Here is a 20,065-nt window from a genome sequence, read left to right as displayed (position 1 = left end):
AGCGTACGGAGCCCGGATCTGAACATACAACGTTTTCCGAAATGTAATTAATTCTGAGCAAATCAAATCCAATTTAAAATCAAGATCACCAATACTTTAATATCCAATGTGCCCAACGGTCTATTAAATAGGAGTACGGGTAGAGATGGGATACGTGAATTTTTTTTTTTTTAAATGTAGTAACCACCTGCCCCTCTTTTATGGTGGTTAGAGGATGTTGGCTTCTAAGAGGCTCCCTCTTCTCAAAGTTAATCTCAGCGAGAAGGTGTCCTATGCCCGCCCAAAGTTAGCAGCCTCAGCTATCAGCACGGGGAGCAACCAGGCATCCATCACCCTCCTGGAGTACTCTGCTTTATGTGACATATGGTGTCACTCTCACAAAGAGCGCACTGCCCCAGCTTGTACCTCACATTTCCTCCACGCCACAAGGAGGGGGCTCGATCGCTTTTAATTTTTGACTCTTTAAATGACACGAATAGTTATACGTGAGCCCAGTGACTGGCTTGATCATCCAAACATCTGCCCTAGGGCTCATCATATACATCATGCATACACATACACAATCGAGTTGCGATTTGGAACTCCAAATATACATAAAGATAAGGAATTGTTTTATGTTTATACTTCTGAAGATCAGAGTATCTGCTCCTATAACTTACTAGATTTCACCCCATTCATTTTAAGTTATAAATATATGTAAATGACTGTTTGACAGGTTACAGCACCTTTTTTAAAAAATTTATTTTTGACAGAGAGAGAGAGAGAGAGAGAGAGAGAGAGAGAGAGAGAGAGAAGGAGCAGAGGAGGGGCAGAGAGAGAGAGAGAGAGAGAGAGAGAGAGGGAGACAAAGAATCCGAAGCAGGCTCCAGGCTCTGAGCCGGTCAGCACAGAGCCCGACACGGGGCTCGAACCCACGAGCTGTGAGATCATGACCTGAGCCGAAGTCGGACGCTCAACCGACTTGAGCCACCCAGGCGTCCTGGGTACAGCATCATCTGCCACTGAGTGTAGAGTTTAATCGTTGTTCTTCAGCATAAGTGAACTAGGATAACTAACCATGAATGCTGATGCTGCAAAAACCTGGCTAGAAGGGAGGTCCTTATTTCTATCAGGTAGACCGAGAGCCCCCGTGTGGACAGAGGGTTTCTGGCTTCTGAGGCAACATAAATACTGATGATATGCACTTTTAGCTCGTACTTCGGGAACACACACGCCACCGAGTTGAGGCACCTCTGGCACCAGAATACTTGTGCTTGGCTGGGAGTCTAGGAAGGCTGTGCGGCGGGCTCCTTCCTGCACCCGGCTGGGAAATGATAGAGAAGTGCGTTTAGGAAGCTCCGACCGCCCCGTTGGCCGGGCTTCGGTCAGGCCCTCGGGAGACGGTGCTGGGCAGTGCACACCCCTGAGCAAGAGGCCGCTGGTCTCCTACATTCCTGCAAGTCAGTGGCACGGACTTCCCCAGGGATTCCTAAGAGGCATGTGAGAGGCATGAGTCCCTGGCTTCCGTTGCCTCGTCTCTGCCTTTTCTGTCTCTGCCTTGAACCTAGACCTATGTGACTGGTGCTCTTTGGTTTCCGGTTGGGTTTAGTCAAAGCGGGGAGGAAGGGGATCGGAGAAATCAGGGAGAGGAATGAGGTTAGGGTGATCCTCTCGGGTCCCTCCCCACAGGCTGCATACGTCCCTCTCCTGAGGGTCGTTGTTCCTGACCAGAGGCGTTCTCCAGACAGCTCTCCCTCTGGGCCCTGATAACTGGCACCCCCCCATTGGCCCCTGGGGTTCCACACCACCCCTATAGAGATATAATTAAAATTAAACACTATCCTCTAAAAAGCAAACAAGTACAGCTAGCTTTAACTTCAAAACAGATGGTTCAGTTAGACGGTTTACACTATTTACCTAAAGGAACTACTAGTTTGTCAAGACTGTTAAAAAAATATTGTGTATCACTGAATCTAAAATGACCTCAATTGCAGGTTGCATTATGACTTCAGAGATGTTACAACGTGGGGAAAAAGCGTACCTTAGAAATAACGCAATATAGAGTGTCTCACAAAAATGACTCATTTACTGTTTTGTGCGTAACCTTTCCTAGAGAAAAATGATACGTTTTCTTTTTATAGAGAACCTGTTGCCTTATTCTCTACTGAAAAGATGTCATGGCCATTGGCGTTACAGGTACAATAATCTCTTAACTAGGAAGTGAGGGGCATAGTTTCCCTTCTGATCGTTGGTGTTGAATTTGTGAACACACGTCAACCATTACTCATCATCTATCCTCTCGACACCATTGTGACTTCTAATTTGGGTGTTTCTGTGGTGCCTGGAAGTCTGTCTTTCTGTCTGTGTCATCACCTCAGCAGTAACGCCTTTTGATGAAAGGGTCCGTGGTTGTTTTTGGATCGAGGATCTGTCTCAGCCTTATTACACGCTATTGCTCAGAGCACAGGGTACAATCCCGGTAACGCACGAAACGGGCTGGAAGCTTCTTAGGTGTCCAACAAGCTCATGGACACTTCTCAAACTGCCTTCGATTCCCCACTGGCTGACTGGGACACTGGTTTGAAGCAGGAGTCCAATCAAACATGAAACTATTAATTCACTTTACGGCTGTATCTTATTCGCATGGCTTTCACTCTGTCAGGTGGGTAGGTGGGATACTTGGAAAGTGTGACGTATGGATAATGTACATTATACGTCGACCTGATAATCAGTGTCTACCAAGTATCGCTCCTGGAAAAAAGTCATCAGTCTGAAACACGACACACCCAATAAGGTGTTTATCTGTGACCCGGACAGGAAGCCTTTCCCTAAAGCAAATCTTACTCTGCCCTTGGGTATGTGTGGCACACGTCACCCACCCTCATGAGAGGCCAGGCTTCTTCCTGGTTTTGCTCTAAGCCTCCTGTTAGGGTGGGGCGTGTCCACACGCCCCTGGCTATGGCCGGGGGGCCTCTGCTAAAGGGCTGTGTGAAAGAGTCTCAGCAAGGCTCAGCATCTGGGGCCGATTCTCTTCCAGTGGGAAGGTCAGTAACGTCTGGGTGGGTGCTGTGATCCACAATCGTTATTTTTCACCACTGCTGATAGAACAGAATCATCCTCATTTGTCATAACAGGAAAAAGTCGGTCTTTATTGGCCGAACTTATTAGCAGGGAGCCTATGGGAGGCGAAACGGTAAGACATGTAAAGAAGGGCTTTCAGGCTCTTCCCCACTTGGCCGCCATGAGAGCAAGCTACTGGCCACTCTGAACGTCTGACCCCTCATTATGCAAGAAACCACACCGCCACTCAGCTCCCAGAATCGCGTAAACATCAAACTCTGCGCGTGCACCATAAACTCTGTTCCTTCCTTACTAGTGGATGCATTGTGGGCTTATAGGCTCCTCGCTGGCTATCAGGAGGGAATGAGCCACTTTCTCGAATGCTGCAAACTGTACTTCCGAACCAACGGGCAGAGGATTCAGAAAAAGCACGGCAGAAATGGGGAAGGAACAAGAGTAGAAGTTATAAAAGTATTTCTGGTGTGTGTGTGGAATCCTTGTTGAAAACAGACCCCTTCACTATGGACGGCGCCACAAGTAACGATTCGTGGTCAACAAGAATGCTATGAAATTTTAATTTTCCTTTGAGGTATTTCTTCAGCTTGTTTTTTCTTACAACTGCATTCACGTCGCCTCTCATAATGGGATGTATGTGTGTGTGTGTGTATCACCACTTTGTATCCCTGGAATAACAACATGTAAATCCAACTGAAGGAGCCACTTCAGAAAGGTCACACCTGGCCATCACCGAGAATGAAAATGAAGGACTTGACGTAAGCGAAAGGAGAATCAAGCCAAACCGTGATAAACCGTGACAGCTGGAATATTAATAGAGGCCACAAAACAAAAAGAGTGGATAGACGCTCACAGGAGGAGCGTGTATTCATAACAGGCGGCCAGAAGCCGGAACTGAGGTAGCTGTCTCGTAAGGACTGAGACCAGCCAGTATCAGAAAAGACTCCTAGAGTAGGAGAGGCAACAACCTTTATTGGAATAATACAACGCGGCGCACCTCCCAGTGGGAGTGGACGTGCTCGCCCCAGGGCGTGGAGGGGGGGCAAGACGGAGAACCTGGCCAGGCGTGTGACAGGCAGACCAGAGTTGCCTCGCACCAGAGGACCGTCAGGAGGTAAGACAACTGATTTGGCTGAAAAATCTCAAGAATCAGTCAGCGACGAGAAGCTTCCAAGGGCCCCACTGGTGCCATCTTGTACAAAGAGGGCACACGCGGTGACCTGCGCTGCTGTGCATCTGTGGTTCTAAGGGTACGCGACTTCGCCCATTTGAAAAAGAAAAATTAATTTCCCGAAATGCAGACCCTCACCCTGAAGCCCCCGGGAAGCCTTACCTTCAGCAGTGCTGGAGAGACCGTCGGCCTTGAAGTTGCTGGTACTTTTCTTCCTTCGGTGCTTCTTTCTGTTGGCGTGAGGGGAGGGGGGCGGGTCGAGCTTGGGGCTGGTGGTGCTGGAGATACTTGGGCTGGAGCACACGGAGTCGCCCAGCCCCGTGTCTGCCATCAGACCGGAAAAGGCAAAAGAACGCAAAAGTTAACACTCGAAAAGAGGCAGGCTTTGCAAAAATACGAAAGCAATGTTCCTCCAATATCATATCAGGCCCCACAGGTACTACGTTAATGTGAGATCACTGGGTTGGAGGCCCAGAGCATCCAGTATTGAAACGTCACGGGGCCACCTGCTCTCATGTGCCGCCTGCCATTCAAAAACAAGGCCTTTATTTCTGGATCATCTGTAGGCTGTGGAGAACTTAAAGTTCTCTACTTTGCCCGACTGGTGTTCTGGAAAAGGAAAGTGGGGAGTTCATGCGTTTCGTTAGTTTATTTTTCTCTTCCCATAATTACACCGATACATTAAAAGTAATTTAGAGATGTACGAGAATGCATAGAAGGCGTCCTCGTGGGTGGGTCTGGTCCTGTGCGTGCACACAGGACGGAGGGATTCCCGATTCTCGTAACTTCCACCCTCAACATTAACACGACTGCAACACCCGTTTATTATTATCGAGAAATGGCACGCCACCTCACTCTCCCACCACGGCGGACCCGCCGATTCTTGATCCACTGAAGCTATTTATACAATTTTAAAACCAGTGCCCAGATGTGATAATTCACTATAGGGGAAACTCAATTTCTTATGTCCATTTTCCTCTTTATCAGAGAGAACAGCAGAGTAGTTCTCTCTGTTCAGGAAATGAACATGTAATTCAACCAGAAGGAGGAAGTGCTTTGAAAAAGTGACGGAGAAACACAACCAAACACCCGCAAAGCCCGAAGGATTCATGATTCGGCATCTCGGTAGCTCAAAAGACAGAAAGTTCGCTGCAAAGTACTTAATTTGTTCAACTAGCACGTTCTGCGCACCGACTGTGGGCCATGTTTGCAGAAGCTTGGGATCCATCACTGAGAAAGACAGAAAAAGAGTCCCTCCCCAGATACATTAGAAGGTGGCAAAGTATCATGAAAAGGAGCAGGGCTGCACGGAGGCTGGGCCACCCCGAAGTTCCCGCAGGGTAACCTGGGAACATCTGATGGCACGAGACCCCGGAGACTGGTCAACAGGGTCCACTGAAACACTGGCAACCATTTTAAGGAGTCTCAGGAAGAGTGACAACTGGGTGTCTCAGGGATCTGCCCTCCCCCAGAACTGACTTCCCTCTACTTGCCCTCCCAGGCCAGACATCTGGTAAACCTCACTGGGTAACTTTGCCCAAGGAGTTGCAAGCAGGCCTGAGTCCCCTCTTGGCTACTTCTGTCCCTGTTTTGGGTGAGGGACACAGGCTTGAGAAGGCTGGGGCTAGAAGAGGAGTCTTTACTCACAAAGTCACCATTTCTTTTTGGTGTGGCCTTTCGAGCTCGCCCCTGCTCTCCATTTAAGCCACAGTTGCCCTTGGTCCCGTCCTTGCCCCCCTGGCCTGGACGGAGCAGCTGATGTGTCTCTTTTCTTCGGGCATTCTGCCTTCTTTTCCCAGACTTTTTTCTACAATATTCATCTTCTAAAAGCAGCAATTCTACATATTTTAAAAATACTAGAGCCCACTGGATAGCAGATGAAAACTGTAAATATCCCAGAAAAAAAAGGCTATTCTAATTAACACGTTGCACACAATTTCAGAGAGTTCAGAGTCCGCCTGGTGCTGCTAAGGGGTGTCGGGACAAGAGCGTTAGCTGGTCCTAAAGCCTCTAAGAGGCTCTAAGCCTCCCAAAGCTGGTCCAACCCTCTTGGGATATTACTCCACACTCACACCTTATCATGATTTAATTTTTGTCCATTTCACCTATTTTCCACCCAGATTTCAAAAGTCTTCATTCACTCTCTGACCATTAAGGGTTAACAGTCTACCCTGTGTCAGGCACGGGAGCACAGTTGTCACAATGACTGTCCCCACAATAGGAGCACAGTTGTCACAATGACCGTCCCCACTACCCATCCTGGAGGTGGATGAGGAAAACAGGCAATGACAACTGCCCTTTTACTATTTTATTCTGGCCCTTGGGCACCCACTCAATTCAGCGCACCGTTTTCATTCCCAACTGTGCATCCCAACCCACAGGTCACCCCCGCTGCTGTGACGCTCTCTCCCAAACTAACATTTCTCATCCCTGAACCACTGACCCCGAAGATGGGCTTTCTGCACGTGGACGTCTGCCAGTTACCTGCATCTAAGTGGCACGCCTGTTCCCCAGGGCAGTTAGACGCCCGTTTCCCCCATATGATACTGAGCGTGGAGAGGCTGCCCCAGGTCCCTCCCATTCTCTTTTTCTTTTAAAGTTTATTTATTTGTTTATTTGAGAGAGAGAGAGCGAGAGAGAGAGCGAGCGTGTTGGGGAAGGGCAGAGAGAGAGAGAATCCCAAGCAGGCTCTGCACCGGCAGCACAGAACCTGACATGGGGCTCGAACTCACAAACACTCGCGATCACAGCCAAGGACTGGACTCTCAACTGACCTGAGCCACCCAGGCACCACCCCCCTCCCCGCCCCAGTTCTTTTTTAAGGCACGCACCAACACTTCTGGATCAGATGCTCAGAATACACATGCGAGTTGTGCATGGTCACGGAACAGCTTCCATACGTGTGTGGTGGCTCTATTTCTGGGCTCTCTAGGCTCTTCCAACACTCCGCCCATCTGTCTCTACGGTAGCAGCGTGTGATCTGGAATGCGACGGCTGGGCCATCCTGGTTCCTCACAGGGTAGGGCAGGGCCCTGCACATCATTATCCTTCACGACTGCCTTGCCTATTTACTCCTGGCTGCCTCGAGCACACAACTTCGTACATCCACCCAAGGCGACAGAGAAGACATTAAAGAGGGAGGGGTCCAAACCGAGCCCCAAATTTCAGAGGCAGTAATCCACACCTGGAAGCACCGGGGAGACGGGCGAACGAGACCCGGGTACGGCAGGTCACCTGTGAAGCCAGTTCCCGGATCCTCGGACTTGCTGATAAACCACCAAACACTCTTGTCAAATACGTGGCTGTAGGTGGGCGTCCAACCTAGTCATGTTTTTGATGATTTTAAAACAACAAAGGGAAATCTACGTAATGTTTTTTCTCCTCAACGAACTATTCTGCTTAATTAAATTGCTGTTCTCTTTTCTATACATACACAAAGCACTTCTCTAACAATCTGTTTATTTTTAATGTTTTATTTATTTTGAGAGAGAGAGAGAGAGAGAAAGAGAGAAAGAGAGAGAGAGAGAAAATCCTGAGCAGGCTCTGTGCTGTCTGCGCAGAGCCCAACGCAGGGCTCGATGCCAGGAACCTCAAGATCATGACCTGAGCCCGAATCAAGAGGCTGATGCTCAACCAACTGAGCCATCCAGGTGCCCCTCTCACAATGTACTTTAGAATCCTACTTGGGAATGACCTTGCGCTCACGGGTATATTGGTCATGACTCACCCTCCTGTGGAATAAAACGACAGGTGTCTGTTTCTAGGGATCCCCCTCCATTCCAGATTCAGAAAACTGTTCCTAGAGATCACTGTCAGGGACACGGCGATCTCATTACCGAGTTATCTGGGCATCTTGGGATATCTGTAACTCAGGGAGAAATCTCTGGCTGACTCGCTTGGGGCAAGTAGCTGAGTGGCAGTCTTGAGACGGAAACGCACGCCAGTCATGACACCCACCCTCCCCCGAGGGACCAGCGGCAGCCTTTACCGCAAGCCTTCTCTTCCACGGGGAAGCTTCAAGGCCAGCGCGTCATCCGCCCGTGGCTCCGTGTTTCCACTAAGCCACTGGCTCTCCATCGGAAACCCCTGCCCGGGGACATCTGGTCTCGTCTGCAGACACTTTGGGTTCTCGACAGAGACAGGTGGAGGCGCTACAGGCACGGACTAGGGAGAAGCCAGAGACGCTGAAGAATGCGCCAGCACGCAAAGGACGGCTCCCGCCACAAAAACCCGCCTGCTCTAAAACGGCCATGGTGACACAAGTGCGGAATCAGAGCTGCTCTTTTGGTCTTCATCGCCCTCTCAGACTCGTCCGGGAGTTACGGGCTGTCCGTGCAAACTCCCTCGCACGAGCGAACTCCTCAGGACGCTCGCTTCAGCTGGTAGGACCTGGCTCTCCCCTGGGGACACACCTCTCAGGTGACGGCACTGGTAGCCCCCCCCCCCCCATCCCCCAACCGGACACACAGGTGCGGCTTGCAAGCCGCTCTTCCTCCAGCCCCGGCCTCCTAGACACCATTCCCTGGACGGTTCCGCTCACACCTGCCAAGCCGACCCCCTGGCTTATGCCCCTTGGCTCACGGACTGCCCGGCAGCCGCTCACCCCATCCTCACGAATGACGCCGTCCAGATCTTCCGAGGTGCCCCCCACCCACTGCAGCGGCCCGGCCTCTCGAGCCTCCCCCTTGCTAAGCTCTTTCCTTCCATCCAGCCCTCATGGTTCTAACCCAGACCCACCACCACGAGCCGGCTGTTCTGGGTCTTATTTTCGTCTTCCCAGCTCACTTACGCCGGGACCCACACTCTGAGGGTTATGCTGGCGACACTCTCCTCCCTCTGCCTTTCCTGACCCTTAGCCCGACTTGACTGCTAGTTTCCACCCTGCACCTGGCTCAGCACCTGTACTCAGGCCCCGTGGGGAGGGGGGGGGAAGGAAGGAAACAGCCTCACACCCACTGGCCTCCTCTATCTTTATGACCCCCAAACTGGGCCAGGCTGGACCGGAGGCCAGACCTCTGGCCTGCCCTTGGATGCACCAGGAAACCGAATAAAGCCACTCCCTGCTCTGCAAGAGGCTGTAACACACCTTCTCCATTCTCCTTAAATGCCCCACACCTCACTCCATCCCCCACAGAGACATCATTTTTCATTTTGCTGAAGACAAAAGAAAAATCCCCCAAAAGTAGCAATCAGAAGTGAGCATTCCCCTTCCCGTGCCGGTCCCTGATGGACCTGGGACCTCCCTGCCACTGGGAGCTGGATTCCACCCCATTTTGCCGCTGGAGTGACTTGGCCCGCAGCCTTTCGCACCCTCCCCGGGCTGCATCAAACGTGCTGTGTTATTGTATTGTCTCTCGTCTCTAACAAAACCCTCCATGACCCCATGCCCTCGCCCAGCCACCACCTGATTTCTGATCCTTTTCAAAGCACAGCCCCTCTCTGCTGTTCGTGTCTGGTCACGGCTGACCCCTGCTCCAGTCAAGCCGCTGCCCCAGCCCCGGCAGTGGACCGGCCACAGAGGGACTGTGTGGGTCTTGGGAGCACCCCACATAACTCCTCGCCCCCTCCTTGATGGGGAAGCCAAAGCGAGCTTGACGCTTGTCAGATTACAGGGGAACTAGGAAGGTGCAGGTCTTAGAAGTCCAAGGAGAGGCCCCTCGAGAGGCTCCCCCATTCCGGCCACGGCCCCCAGCTGCCTCACATCCAGCCCCACCCGCCTCACGTGCCAGGTGGCGCTCACCACGTGTGACAGCGCATCACCCACACACGCGTCTCCTCGTTGACAAACGCCTTCCTGGAGAGTGCGCGAGCCTCACGAAGGCAGGGACTTGGGCTCAACCTCGTTACCGGGACACAGCCTGGAGGAGACACTGGATGAAAATGGGACTTCTGCGCATATTTGTGGAATTAAGTTTTATACAGAACTGACGACCTCCCTTCCAGTGGTGCTCACGCAGGTGGATGGTACTACTTTCCGGAGGATAACCGAGAAGTGCGATCAACTTTGTGACTTCGTTTTAAAACCACAAGCATGCTTGTGTCAAGCCAGCTGTGCGACTTTCCAGCAGTCCGGGACCTATTTTTCGGTGAGCATCTAACACCCGGAATGAAATCTACTTACGCCGCGAGAGTATTTCCCTTAAAGAAGCCGTACAGGTGACACAAACACTTCACGGGCACCGAGTACTCTATGAGCCAACTCTATCCAGGCACCTGGGGTTCGTCAGAGAAAAAAGGGGGGAACCCCTGCCCCGCGGAGCCAATTTCTAAGGAGCGAATGGATGCCGATCTAATTTCTTGCTTGGTGCCTTCACAAAAGACTGCTTTTCTGGGGCCACGCTACTCGGATAGAGAACGAAGAGAGGGATCACGTGTCCAGGGAGCATGTCAGCTGCACGGGTGTAACGGTGGGCTAACACAAGCACCCCGGCACGCAGACAGAGGTAAGGTAAGGAGCGGTCTGAACGCCCACCTTCCCGGGTCAAGCAGGCAGGCCAGCCCTGTGGCATCCCTGGAGAAACAGAAATGTGACTCGGGACCCCTGCCTGGGCCGTCAGGACTCAGAGATGGAGAGTGACAGGGAGACAAAGGACCACTGAGTCAGGAGGAGGCTCTGGGGAGCGGTGGGGGGAAAACCGGAAACACGAGCCGGAACCTGGCCACGGGAGGGAGGCGAGTGTCTGAGAGGACACAGGGTTGTCATAATGAGAACACAAAAGCAGGATCAGCACCGGTAAGCCCCGTACATTCCACTGCAGACGAGGAATAAACGATGTGCACACGGTACACGCGAATCCACCAGTCCTTCCCATCGGCCGCCTGACCTGCCGCTCGTAGGGGCTGGGTCCCACAGAGAGTGCCATCCGTGCCCCGATTTAGAGCTGACAAGCTGGGGCCATGACTTTCCTCCGTCTACCGTCTCCTGTAGACGCTTCCCGCCTCTGTCCACCGCCCTCTCCCCGCCTGTGTCGATGCCCCATCGCCCCATGGCCCGGGCCCTGGAAATTTCATTGCACGGGTAGCGGCCACCTGGAGGCTGGGTGTCTCGGGAGGGTGGGCCGAGGCGGGGCGGGGCCACAAGTGCCTGGAAAAAGCAGATGATCCGGGCCAGGGTCAGCGGGAGCAGGCGCAGCTCAGGAGTGGACGCGAGGGGGCCACAACCGCGGCACAGAGGAGCCGATCCCGGTGGCCAACAGACAGCGGTCGAGGAGGGGCAGGGCCCTGGGTCAGGGAGGCCGCGGCAGGAGACAGGACTCCGGCCGGCCAGCCTGTTCTTGAGGCTGGGGCTGGGGCTGGGGCTGCCGAGAAAGCTCCGGTTTCTAGTTAAGTGGGTCTCGAGCTGCCGTACCGATGCCCCTGGCTTCCAGATCCTGAAAACTCCCTTTCAACAGGAGTTGTGTTACATTCCTCCGGTTTAAAATATGAGCAATCAAAACGTACTAGGCTTCCATGCTGTGCTTTTCCATTTCCGACGACTCTTCCTGCCTGACAAGGTATCCCTCAAAGTGAAAGAGGCCCGGAAAGCCCGGCCTCAGACACTGTAAATGAGCTCTAGCCACAGCCCACGGAACGCAATCCGCTCCTCCTGACTGAATACAAATAACGCATTTTATTTTGTATCAATTACCGGGCACCGGGATAGGCGCCGACGGTCGACGGCGCTAAGTACGGGCGGGTCGAAGCGAAGGGAAGGGAGGCATGCCAAATTAAAAAAGGCGAGCGCCTCATTACTCCACATCTAAACCGGCTTTGACGGAGGGCCTTGGGAGTCCCCAGGATGCGCGGCGCGGGGCCGGGATGGGCTGGTCCGCTGGCATCCCGCGTGCTCAATGCCAGCCATTAGTTCTTCCCAATCGGGCATCAATGTTCAACGCACACCCCAAAAAATATATAATATGAGCAATAATGATAACAATCTGCAGTCTCTCCAGGCTCCGGGATGTGAAGTAGGAGTCAAAGACGCGCCTCACTTTTCACTCGGGGAGCTGACAAGCATGACCAGAGGGGAATAAAATAACATTCCGTTCGCATAAATATCAAGCAGCCTGCTGGAGACTGATGGCCAGGAATGTATTCTTAGCTATCATTCCGGCAGACAGGCCCAAGGACACTCATAACTTATTTTACAATCATTTAGTTTCAGCTCAAGTGGAAAACGTGACAACTTATCTCTGCTGACAAGATGCCATATCGAACCTTACAATTAACTCTCCTCCGATTATCTGCCCAGCCGATCATTAGCTGGGCCATTTCTGATGAACTGTTGCAGGGAGCTTGCCTCGGTGAGAGCTGTCACTGCCAGGTGGGTGTAGATAGGTTTTTGATATCCCGGCTGATACTCCCATACACGGGGGTTCCGTGCATGTGATTTCCAAGGCCCTGCTGCTCCCCAGCAGTCTGGAAACGTGTCTGCCTTGGGGGAGGCGTCCTTCGGCCCCGCGCCGGAAAGGGGCGGTGTCCCCCTGCGACTGTGTGACCGCACCCGCCACCTGCTACCACTGTTGCCGTTGGCCGTCCCAACACCCATCCCCGGTGCCCAGCGCGGTCAGAGGTCAGGCCGTTCCCAGACTCTGGAGGCAGTGCCTCTCCCCACTCTGCCTTAGTGGGCCTGGTTTGGAGAAGGGACGCCAAGAAGTTGCTGCAGGAAGCCACCCACACCACCGGACGTGCTGCTGGTGGTCCCAAGGACTGGCTGGCTGTGAATTTCCCAGGTGTTGAAGAGAGACAAACACACCTTACAGTTTATACTGAAAAGGAGGATACGGATCTGTAGAAAAACAAAGGAACAGGAAACAGGAAGCGCACAGGTGGACGGACACCAGCCCTCCTCTCTCTCTCTTGCGTTCACATATACCCTAACTCGCTCATTTGGCAGTATTGGGTACGAGATATTCCTAAAAATCCTTTTCATTTTGGTATTAAAAGAACTCAAAATGATCAAAGGCAGGGCTATTTGTCGGGGCTGGGTTGGGGGTGGGGGCATCAGTTGAGGGCTAAGACCTTCTAACAACTCAAGATGAGGGCATGTAGGAGCCAGTGAATTAAAACGCATTTCCTTCGAGACAAGGCCAACGATATAAAGCTAATTTGGATCTTTAAGAAGGGCTCTGTCCTTTCTGAACCTCAGAGAGATGTGCAGGCTGGTAAATAAAGAACAGGCCACCTCTGCCATCCAAGGAAATCACAACATCCCGGCCTCTGTTAAAAGGTGAGTGTGAAGTGAAGTTCAAAACCTCGCCCCTTCTCACAGTCCTTTTGACGGGAGCTTTCAACAGGAGGAGGTTTACTTGAATCCCAATCTCTGAAGATGTTTCAGAGACTGGTATATTGTCCGGTTCCCTTTGCCGCTCACGGCGCTCACACAGAGGTACACGGTGTCAGAAGAAGGGGCAGCGGGGACACGATGGGGGTTCGAGGAAGATGACAGGTGTTGGGGGAAGGAAGAGACACCACAGTGTTAGACGGAGTTACAAAGTGGGGAGGAAAGGAACACAATAGGAGGAGGCCAGAATGGAGAGAAAATGTGGGGGAGAACCATCTCCTACCTGGGCCGCGTTCAGTCACCCCAACACGGCTCCGCAAATAAAGCTGAAGCGTGGGACGCGATCTTCATTTACGTGAAGCCCTTACTTACGGAGACATGTTTCTGTGACAGCCTTAAGCATACAAGTACAAGTTCTGATCACTAATTAGGGTACAGGATTTTTTCCCTGAGGTGACGGGAACGTTCTAGGAAGGACCGTGTGATGGTGGCGTACCTCTGGGAAAGCGCCGAAACTCCTGAATTGTACACTTTACACGCGTGAAGTGTAGCGTTACGTGGCTTTTATCTCAATGAAGCTGTTAAAAAGAAAAAAAAAAGCGGGGCGGGGGGGATGGTCACTGTGTTAAGGGCTAGGAGACAAAGAAAACAAAAAAGGTCAACTTCACAGTCTAGCAAGATGCAGATGACATCAGAATGAGGTCAGGACGGGGGCCTGGGGACACTCACACACTTCAGCTAGAGTCGCCATTCACTGGACTTGGGCCTCAAAGCTGAGTGGGGGACGGGGGAGCGATGTGCCGGTCTGGGCCTCCAGCCACCTGACAGGGCCCGGCTCTGTGCTTCAGGTGAATGGTAGGCCCTGGAATGTTCTGTCCTTCCCTGAGGGAGCTGTCCCAGTTTCCCCCTCATCCTACGGAGCACAGCACACGCCCGCGGGCAGGACGGCCTTGTTCCTCTCAAGTCTCTCTGGTTTTCTCTCATGCCGGATAGCCAGCTTGCGCTGAAATATCACAATCTCATCTTAGGGGATGAAAGGCAGGGTCTGCAGTGGTCGGGCAAGGCCGACGGCCTGAGGGAGCCAATGCTGGGAACACACTGGGAAGGGGCAGACTAGGGAATGCAAGTCAGGATTTCGCACTCGAGGGTCAAAAATCAAATTGTTCTCTGGTTGATTCTGAGCTGAATGCAACATAAAGCTTAAATTAATCCAGCTCACTCCGAGGGGTGCAAGGGCGCTCTGAGCCGTTGGGTAGAGATGAAATCATTTCAAGAGGTTCCTGTTTCTTTCCGGCCTTATCTCTTTTTACATAATCAGCCACAACCATTTCTCGAGTTTGGTGGTCGTGACTAGTCAGTTACAAAAGAGATTCTGTTTCAAGTGGGAGGGTCTACCGGCCGGCCAAGCAGGCTGGGGGAAGACTGAGCGTGTCTAGAAGAAAACTCAATTAGAGAAGTTAATTAAATGGACGAGCTCCCTCTTTGATAACGTAAATTCCCCTCTTTAGGAATTTAGCAGTTTCTCCTAAAAGAGACGTGGAGTCAAACTGCCAACTGCCGCACAAGGAAGTGTCCCTGCGTGAGGCAGAAAAATCCAGCTTTTCAGTTAGGCAAGGCCATGGAGGGCTCTGTCCAGGGTCCTGAACACGTTCCATCCACCCGTTCTGTTCAAGGTACAGAAAGGCACCAAACTAAGGCTGCTTCTTCAGGGCACATCCCTGTTCTTAACCTGCTGACATCATGTGGTTTGAAAAAAAGTAAGAGTCCTGGTGTCCTCAGCTTTAAGAAAACCTGATACACAGATGCCCAGATTAGAAAAGGAGGTAATCTGGTCGTGACCTATCCCACTGCTCCAGGGTCAATTACAGGTTTAAAAACAAAAACAAAAACATCAGAAAGAACAGAGTATGTCTCTTACTTTGCTTAATTATTTCACTACTGCCTAGGATGGATTTCAAAGTTTCGATCAAAACCAACACTTGCATACAGTTTGATCTTTGGAATTATTACATTAGGACAGTTTTCAAGGTGTGGGCATAAGAAAATAAGTTATCTGTGGGGCTCTGGATATGTGTTGCTAAGCCACTTCTGGAAATTCCATGCTTCTCTCACTAGCTGTGCGTGAGGTCATCCAGACCACCAAGTCCTTGAGCTTGCATACTGTCTGCTGGCCAATTTGCATTTCAGCTCCTCCCCTGCCCACCTCCACGAAGATGCTCACGGTACTCCAGGAACCAGCACAGCTGCAGAATCAGAAAGGCAGTTCAAAATCCTAGCCTGGCCACTGGCTATGTGACTTTGGGAAATTCATCTCCATCAGTCTCAATTCCTTCACGAGTCAAATGGGCAAAACAGCCCCCTGAACACCTGCTCTTGGTCTGTCATACTCCAACCTGGTCTTTCTCTGTCTTCGTTGATAGCAACTCCAGCTTCCTGCTGTTCAGCACAGGGGCTCTGGGTTGCCCTGCCTCCTCCCTTCCTCTTCCACCCCACCCCAACCCAAGAGGACATAGCACCACGCAGTACTTTGGCCTGTGCTCAGTGTGGTGGCAGTCAGGTGCCAAGCAAATGGACAGGCAGAAGCACTCAGCAGCATCCTCAGGCTCTCTTCTGGAACTGTAACACACAAGTACACAAAACACAGCTCCTGTCCTAGATGGCTTACATTTCAGTGCAAAACTATTACCGACACACAAAGAACACACTCACACACATTCACACACATCAGTGGAAGGGTGGTAGGTGCTGTGGACAGAGACGAAACACAGGGGCAGAGGCGGAACCTAGGCGGAGGCTGGGGGTGGGGGGGTTGCTGGCACACCTCTAGCTGCTCTGAATCCTGAAAACCATGCTAGCATGGCCACAGAGGGTGGTCAAGTTTTCTAGAACAATCATCATCCAAGAAGCTGAAACTAAGGACTCTCAACACAGAAAACCACACATCCCCGATACCAAAATATTACAAATGTAGGGGGGAAAGGATGGCAACTATTTGAAAGGATCTTGCGAGATTTACTTTGAGAAATGCCACAACTAAAGCTAGACAAACTATAGTGCTGGAAACAGGCAGGGAGAGGGCCAGACGATCTTCACCATGACCTCCCGGCCCCTCTTCCCACCCCCTTTCAACATGGCCCTCCTATCTTTGCTTTCTGAGAACTGTGATTTGGTCTGTTGGTGTTTCCCTTATGAGGTAGCGTCCCTCTGATTTTTTTTACTTCTTCACGTGTGCCTAGTAGCCAGTAGGCATCAATGAGCAAAAACAGGTACTCAGTAAAAAGGTCTTTCAAAAAAGAAAGTCTCAAGACACAAATGGTAGACAAAGAACATAAATTTGAGTCAAGTTGTTTTGAAAGCCAGAGGAAACACAAATCCAGTCTATCTAGAGCTGTGCCTTTAACACCCGGGCATTTTAAATATTATTTAAATGCCCGCGGAAACTATCCTCACAGTTTTAAGCACTTTGCAGAATAAATTATTCTGCAAAGATGATAAATTGCATCTTCTTAAAGTGATCTCAATTCCCCTCAGGCATCCCATGTAACATTTTGTTATGTTTGAAGTCAATGGTGGTTATTTTCTTCTTGAATGAAATCAAATGCTAATTTGCAAAGTCAGAAACAATGTCTTGTCGCCATTTAAAAGAGTACTTGAAAAACTTCTTGCTCTATGTAATTCCACTACTCTCTCCTAAGCCGGGGGACAGGCAGCTTGGTTATGAAAAGGGACCCTTAGGGCTCCCAAGCCTTTATTGATGGTGGGTGGCATGCCGTCAGAGGAGTCAGTGATTGTACTGTGGTATCAGGTGGCTCAAACGGAAAGCCTGGCCACCTGAAAAGAGGCCCTACAAGCCTCAGGAACTCCATTCCCTTCCGCCACACCTGGGCCCTAACAATAGCTCCAGTCAATGGGCTTGAGGTTGCTGAGCGGGACTCCCCTGCTTCCTGAGCCCGCTCAGCCCGTGGGGGAACTTGGAAGGGTTGGGTTCCATCGGTAATCCATCCACAGGAAACCCTGGAGTTGACGGGAGGGCAGCCTTGCAATGACTCAGGACCACAGGTGATGATGGAGTTCAGCACTCAGAGGGGCCTGACCTTGACTATACATTCAGGGAGTGCGTGCCTGTGTGTGTGCAGACGCCAGACGTTTACAGATTCAACAAACAACTACCCAGTGCCTGGTTTGAGGGGCGTACTGTTTAACGCCCCGGGGAAAGAGAAGTGAACCAAACAGAAAGGTGCGAGGGGTTTAAAGGAACACAGAAACAATTAATCTTGCAAAACCCTAACAGACTGATGGAACTGTAAACTCCACATTGCTACAGGTGCATTTATGGGGATGCAGAAGGCGTCAAAATACTTTAACCTAAATTTGCATCACAAGCTGCCTTGGTTACCTGTTTTGTATCCAAATAACCCTTTAACAAGATAAGCATTTCTTGAGGAAAATAGGGGGGGGGGGAACTTCCCATATTTAAATGTGAAGATTTGTCCCACAAAGTTTTTATTTTTCTTTTTTGAAAAGTGTGACATGACCCCCTTAACAGCCACTGAAAGAGACTATTTCTGTTTCCTGCTGTTTCAGAATTTTGCTAACCTGCGGCTAATGCCTAATGACTGTGCTACATATTTTATGTCGCTTCCAAGGCTGAGGTTGATCTCTACCTCCTCTGCCTGAAAACTAGGTATCACCAACCCACTCAAGTCTGTAACTAGTGTGAACTGCGGCAACGCTCATTTGAATAAGGAAGTGAGAGACGTTAAGGTCATCTATTCCTTGAATACCGGAATCCATCTGGTATGACGTTAAGGAGAAGATGAGGTTAATGACTTCTCACTTTTGACACAGCTACTAAAAACACCGGCTTCAAAATATTTACCAGGTCACAAGTATGCAGCAGGTAGGACAATAGAAGGTTCCCTAAACCAGATGACAAACGAGTAGATCAGAGCGGACGGTTTTGTTTCCATCCAAAATCTGTAGTTAAGGTTTTTCCCTGTTGCAGAGGAGCCTGTGGCCTACATGTGGCAAGCTCTACGTTCGAGGGGTGTCAACACGGCCCAGTCCACGGAGGGCCTGGCAGGCTGGCATGGTGTGATGCATCTGGCCAAGATCGAATCTGCCAAGATTCTGATCATCCTGAGAGAAAAGGATGCTGATTTTGTGCCAGCATAAAGTGAGGGATTCCCATGGGTGGTACCCCTGAGAATCCGAGGCTACCCCTAAGGGTACCCACGTGAGCCACCTTAACTAGGGTGACGCTCATCCTGCCTTGCCTGGGACAATCCTGTGTATGCCTGTTCCCCACCATGATTATTAACACGTGGGCATCATAATCTTGATCCCCCTCTGCAATCATTTCCAAAAATGAGAAAAAAAAACAGACAAGAACAAAGGATATCTAATAATTATGACTATTAAGTTTTGGGGCAAGTGTGGGGTTTCATGAAAACGCATGAACCGCTCTGAAAACCTGCCCTAAATTCTGGTGTTCTGTATGACTGAATCTCATGAGAATCTCACGTCAATCGCCAAGAAACCCGCCTGCACTGGTTAAGGGTAGGGAAAGTTTGTAACATGACAGATAATTTTAACTTGACTGAAAATCTGTCAAATATTATACCCGGAATAACTGTCTCCACCAACAACCCCATGGATAAAGATACCGTGAGTAATATCTTCATTCAAAACCACAGTCCAAAGATCACTGCGTTTCTGAAGTGTGCAGTACAACCTTTCTCAACAGATAACACCACTGGTCAAGTGAGTGGCTCTTGTCTTTTCCACAAAAGCAAGAAAACACGGTCATCTCTAAAATCACTGATGGCGTTTAAAAACTAAGATTCCACTTGCTGTGCACAAAGAGCAGTTAATAATTCAGCATTAATTCTAGAACATTCTTTTAAGATAAAAAAACAAAAGAACGGACTTCATTGCTACTACAACAGTTTTTTTTTTTTTGTCAATAGTCCTTCTACCACTGTCTTGGAATACAGGCTTTGTCCTGGCAAAAATACAATAAAACACAACATCACAAAATTCAAGTGTGGGCGGAGATTCTGAGTTGGGTCGGCTTTGGGTTTAAAGCATTTTCTTCATCGCGGCTAAAATATTGTCAATCTGGTTCAATCAGACACTATGGTTGATCTTTGGGGAAACGGCTATGAAATGAAGTGAAGGATAAGACTGTGTCCCCAAACACAGTAACGGGCATTTTTCTCTTTTTCCTGAAGCAGAAGCCCAGCCCCCTGTGGCTGACGGAAGGGTCAGTGGAAGGGGCAGCAGCCCCAGCGGAGAAGTAGAATCTGCCGCTCCTATTCATCAAAGATTCGCTCCTTCCCATTCTTCCCTACTGTTGCCTTTTATCCCCTGGGGCGAGGTTAAAAGGAGCAACTAGCCACCAGCCTCCCCGACCAGGATGTGGGCCTCCTCTACCTCTGCAGCTCTGCCCACCCCTTTCCTCAAGAATACATTTCTTTTCCCCTTCTCCCCCCACCTCTGCAGAAGGTAACCTTCTCCCCAAAGTTGCCTCTCATCCCTGCCCACACACCCTTGAATGGCGCCTGGTCCAGGGTGGC

At 50.6% G+C, this 20,065-nt stretch overlaps 1 protein-coding gene across 17 annotated transcripts in view; it reads right to left on the bottom strand.

Moving 5' to 3' along the window:
- AGAP1 (ArfGAP with GTPase domain, ankyrin repeat and PH domain 1) overlaps window positions 1-20,065 on the bottom strand; it is a 554,841-nt gene that overhangs the window by 131,790 nt on the left and 402,986 nt on the right. For 13 of the 17 annotated variants that reach the window (XM_023259842.2, XM_023259844.2, XM_023259845.2 and 10 more), the window contains one exon: window positions 4,388-4,549. The exons of 3 other annotated variants lie outside the window; for them this stretch is intronic. In XM_023259842.2, coding sequence (XP_023115610.1) covers window positions 4,388-4,549 — 162 coding nt within the window. Of the gene's footprint in view, window positions 1-4,006; window positions 4,313-4,387; window positions 4,550-20,065 lie in introns of those variants that run through there. One more of the 17 variants, XM_045034664.1, reaches the window with a different exon arrangement.

This window comes from Felis catus, chromosome C1 (genome assembly GCF_018350175.1).
Source record: "Felis catus isolate Fca126 chromosome C1, F.catus_Fca126_mat1.0, whole genome shotgun sequence".
NCBI lineage: Eukaryota > Metazoa > Chordata > Mammalia > Carnivora > Felidae > Felis > Felis catus.
The sequence above is the reverse complement of the archived record's forward strand: the minus strand, read 5'-3'. Positions and strand labels throughout refer to the sequence as shown.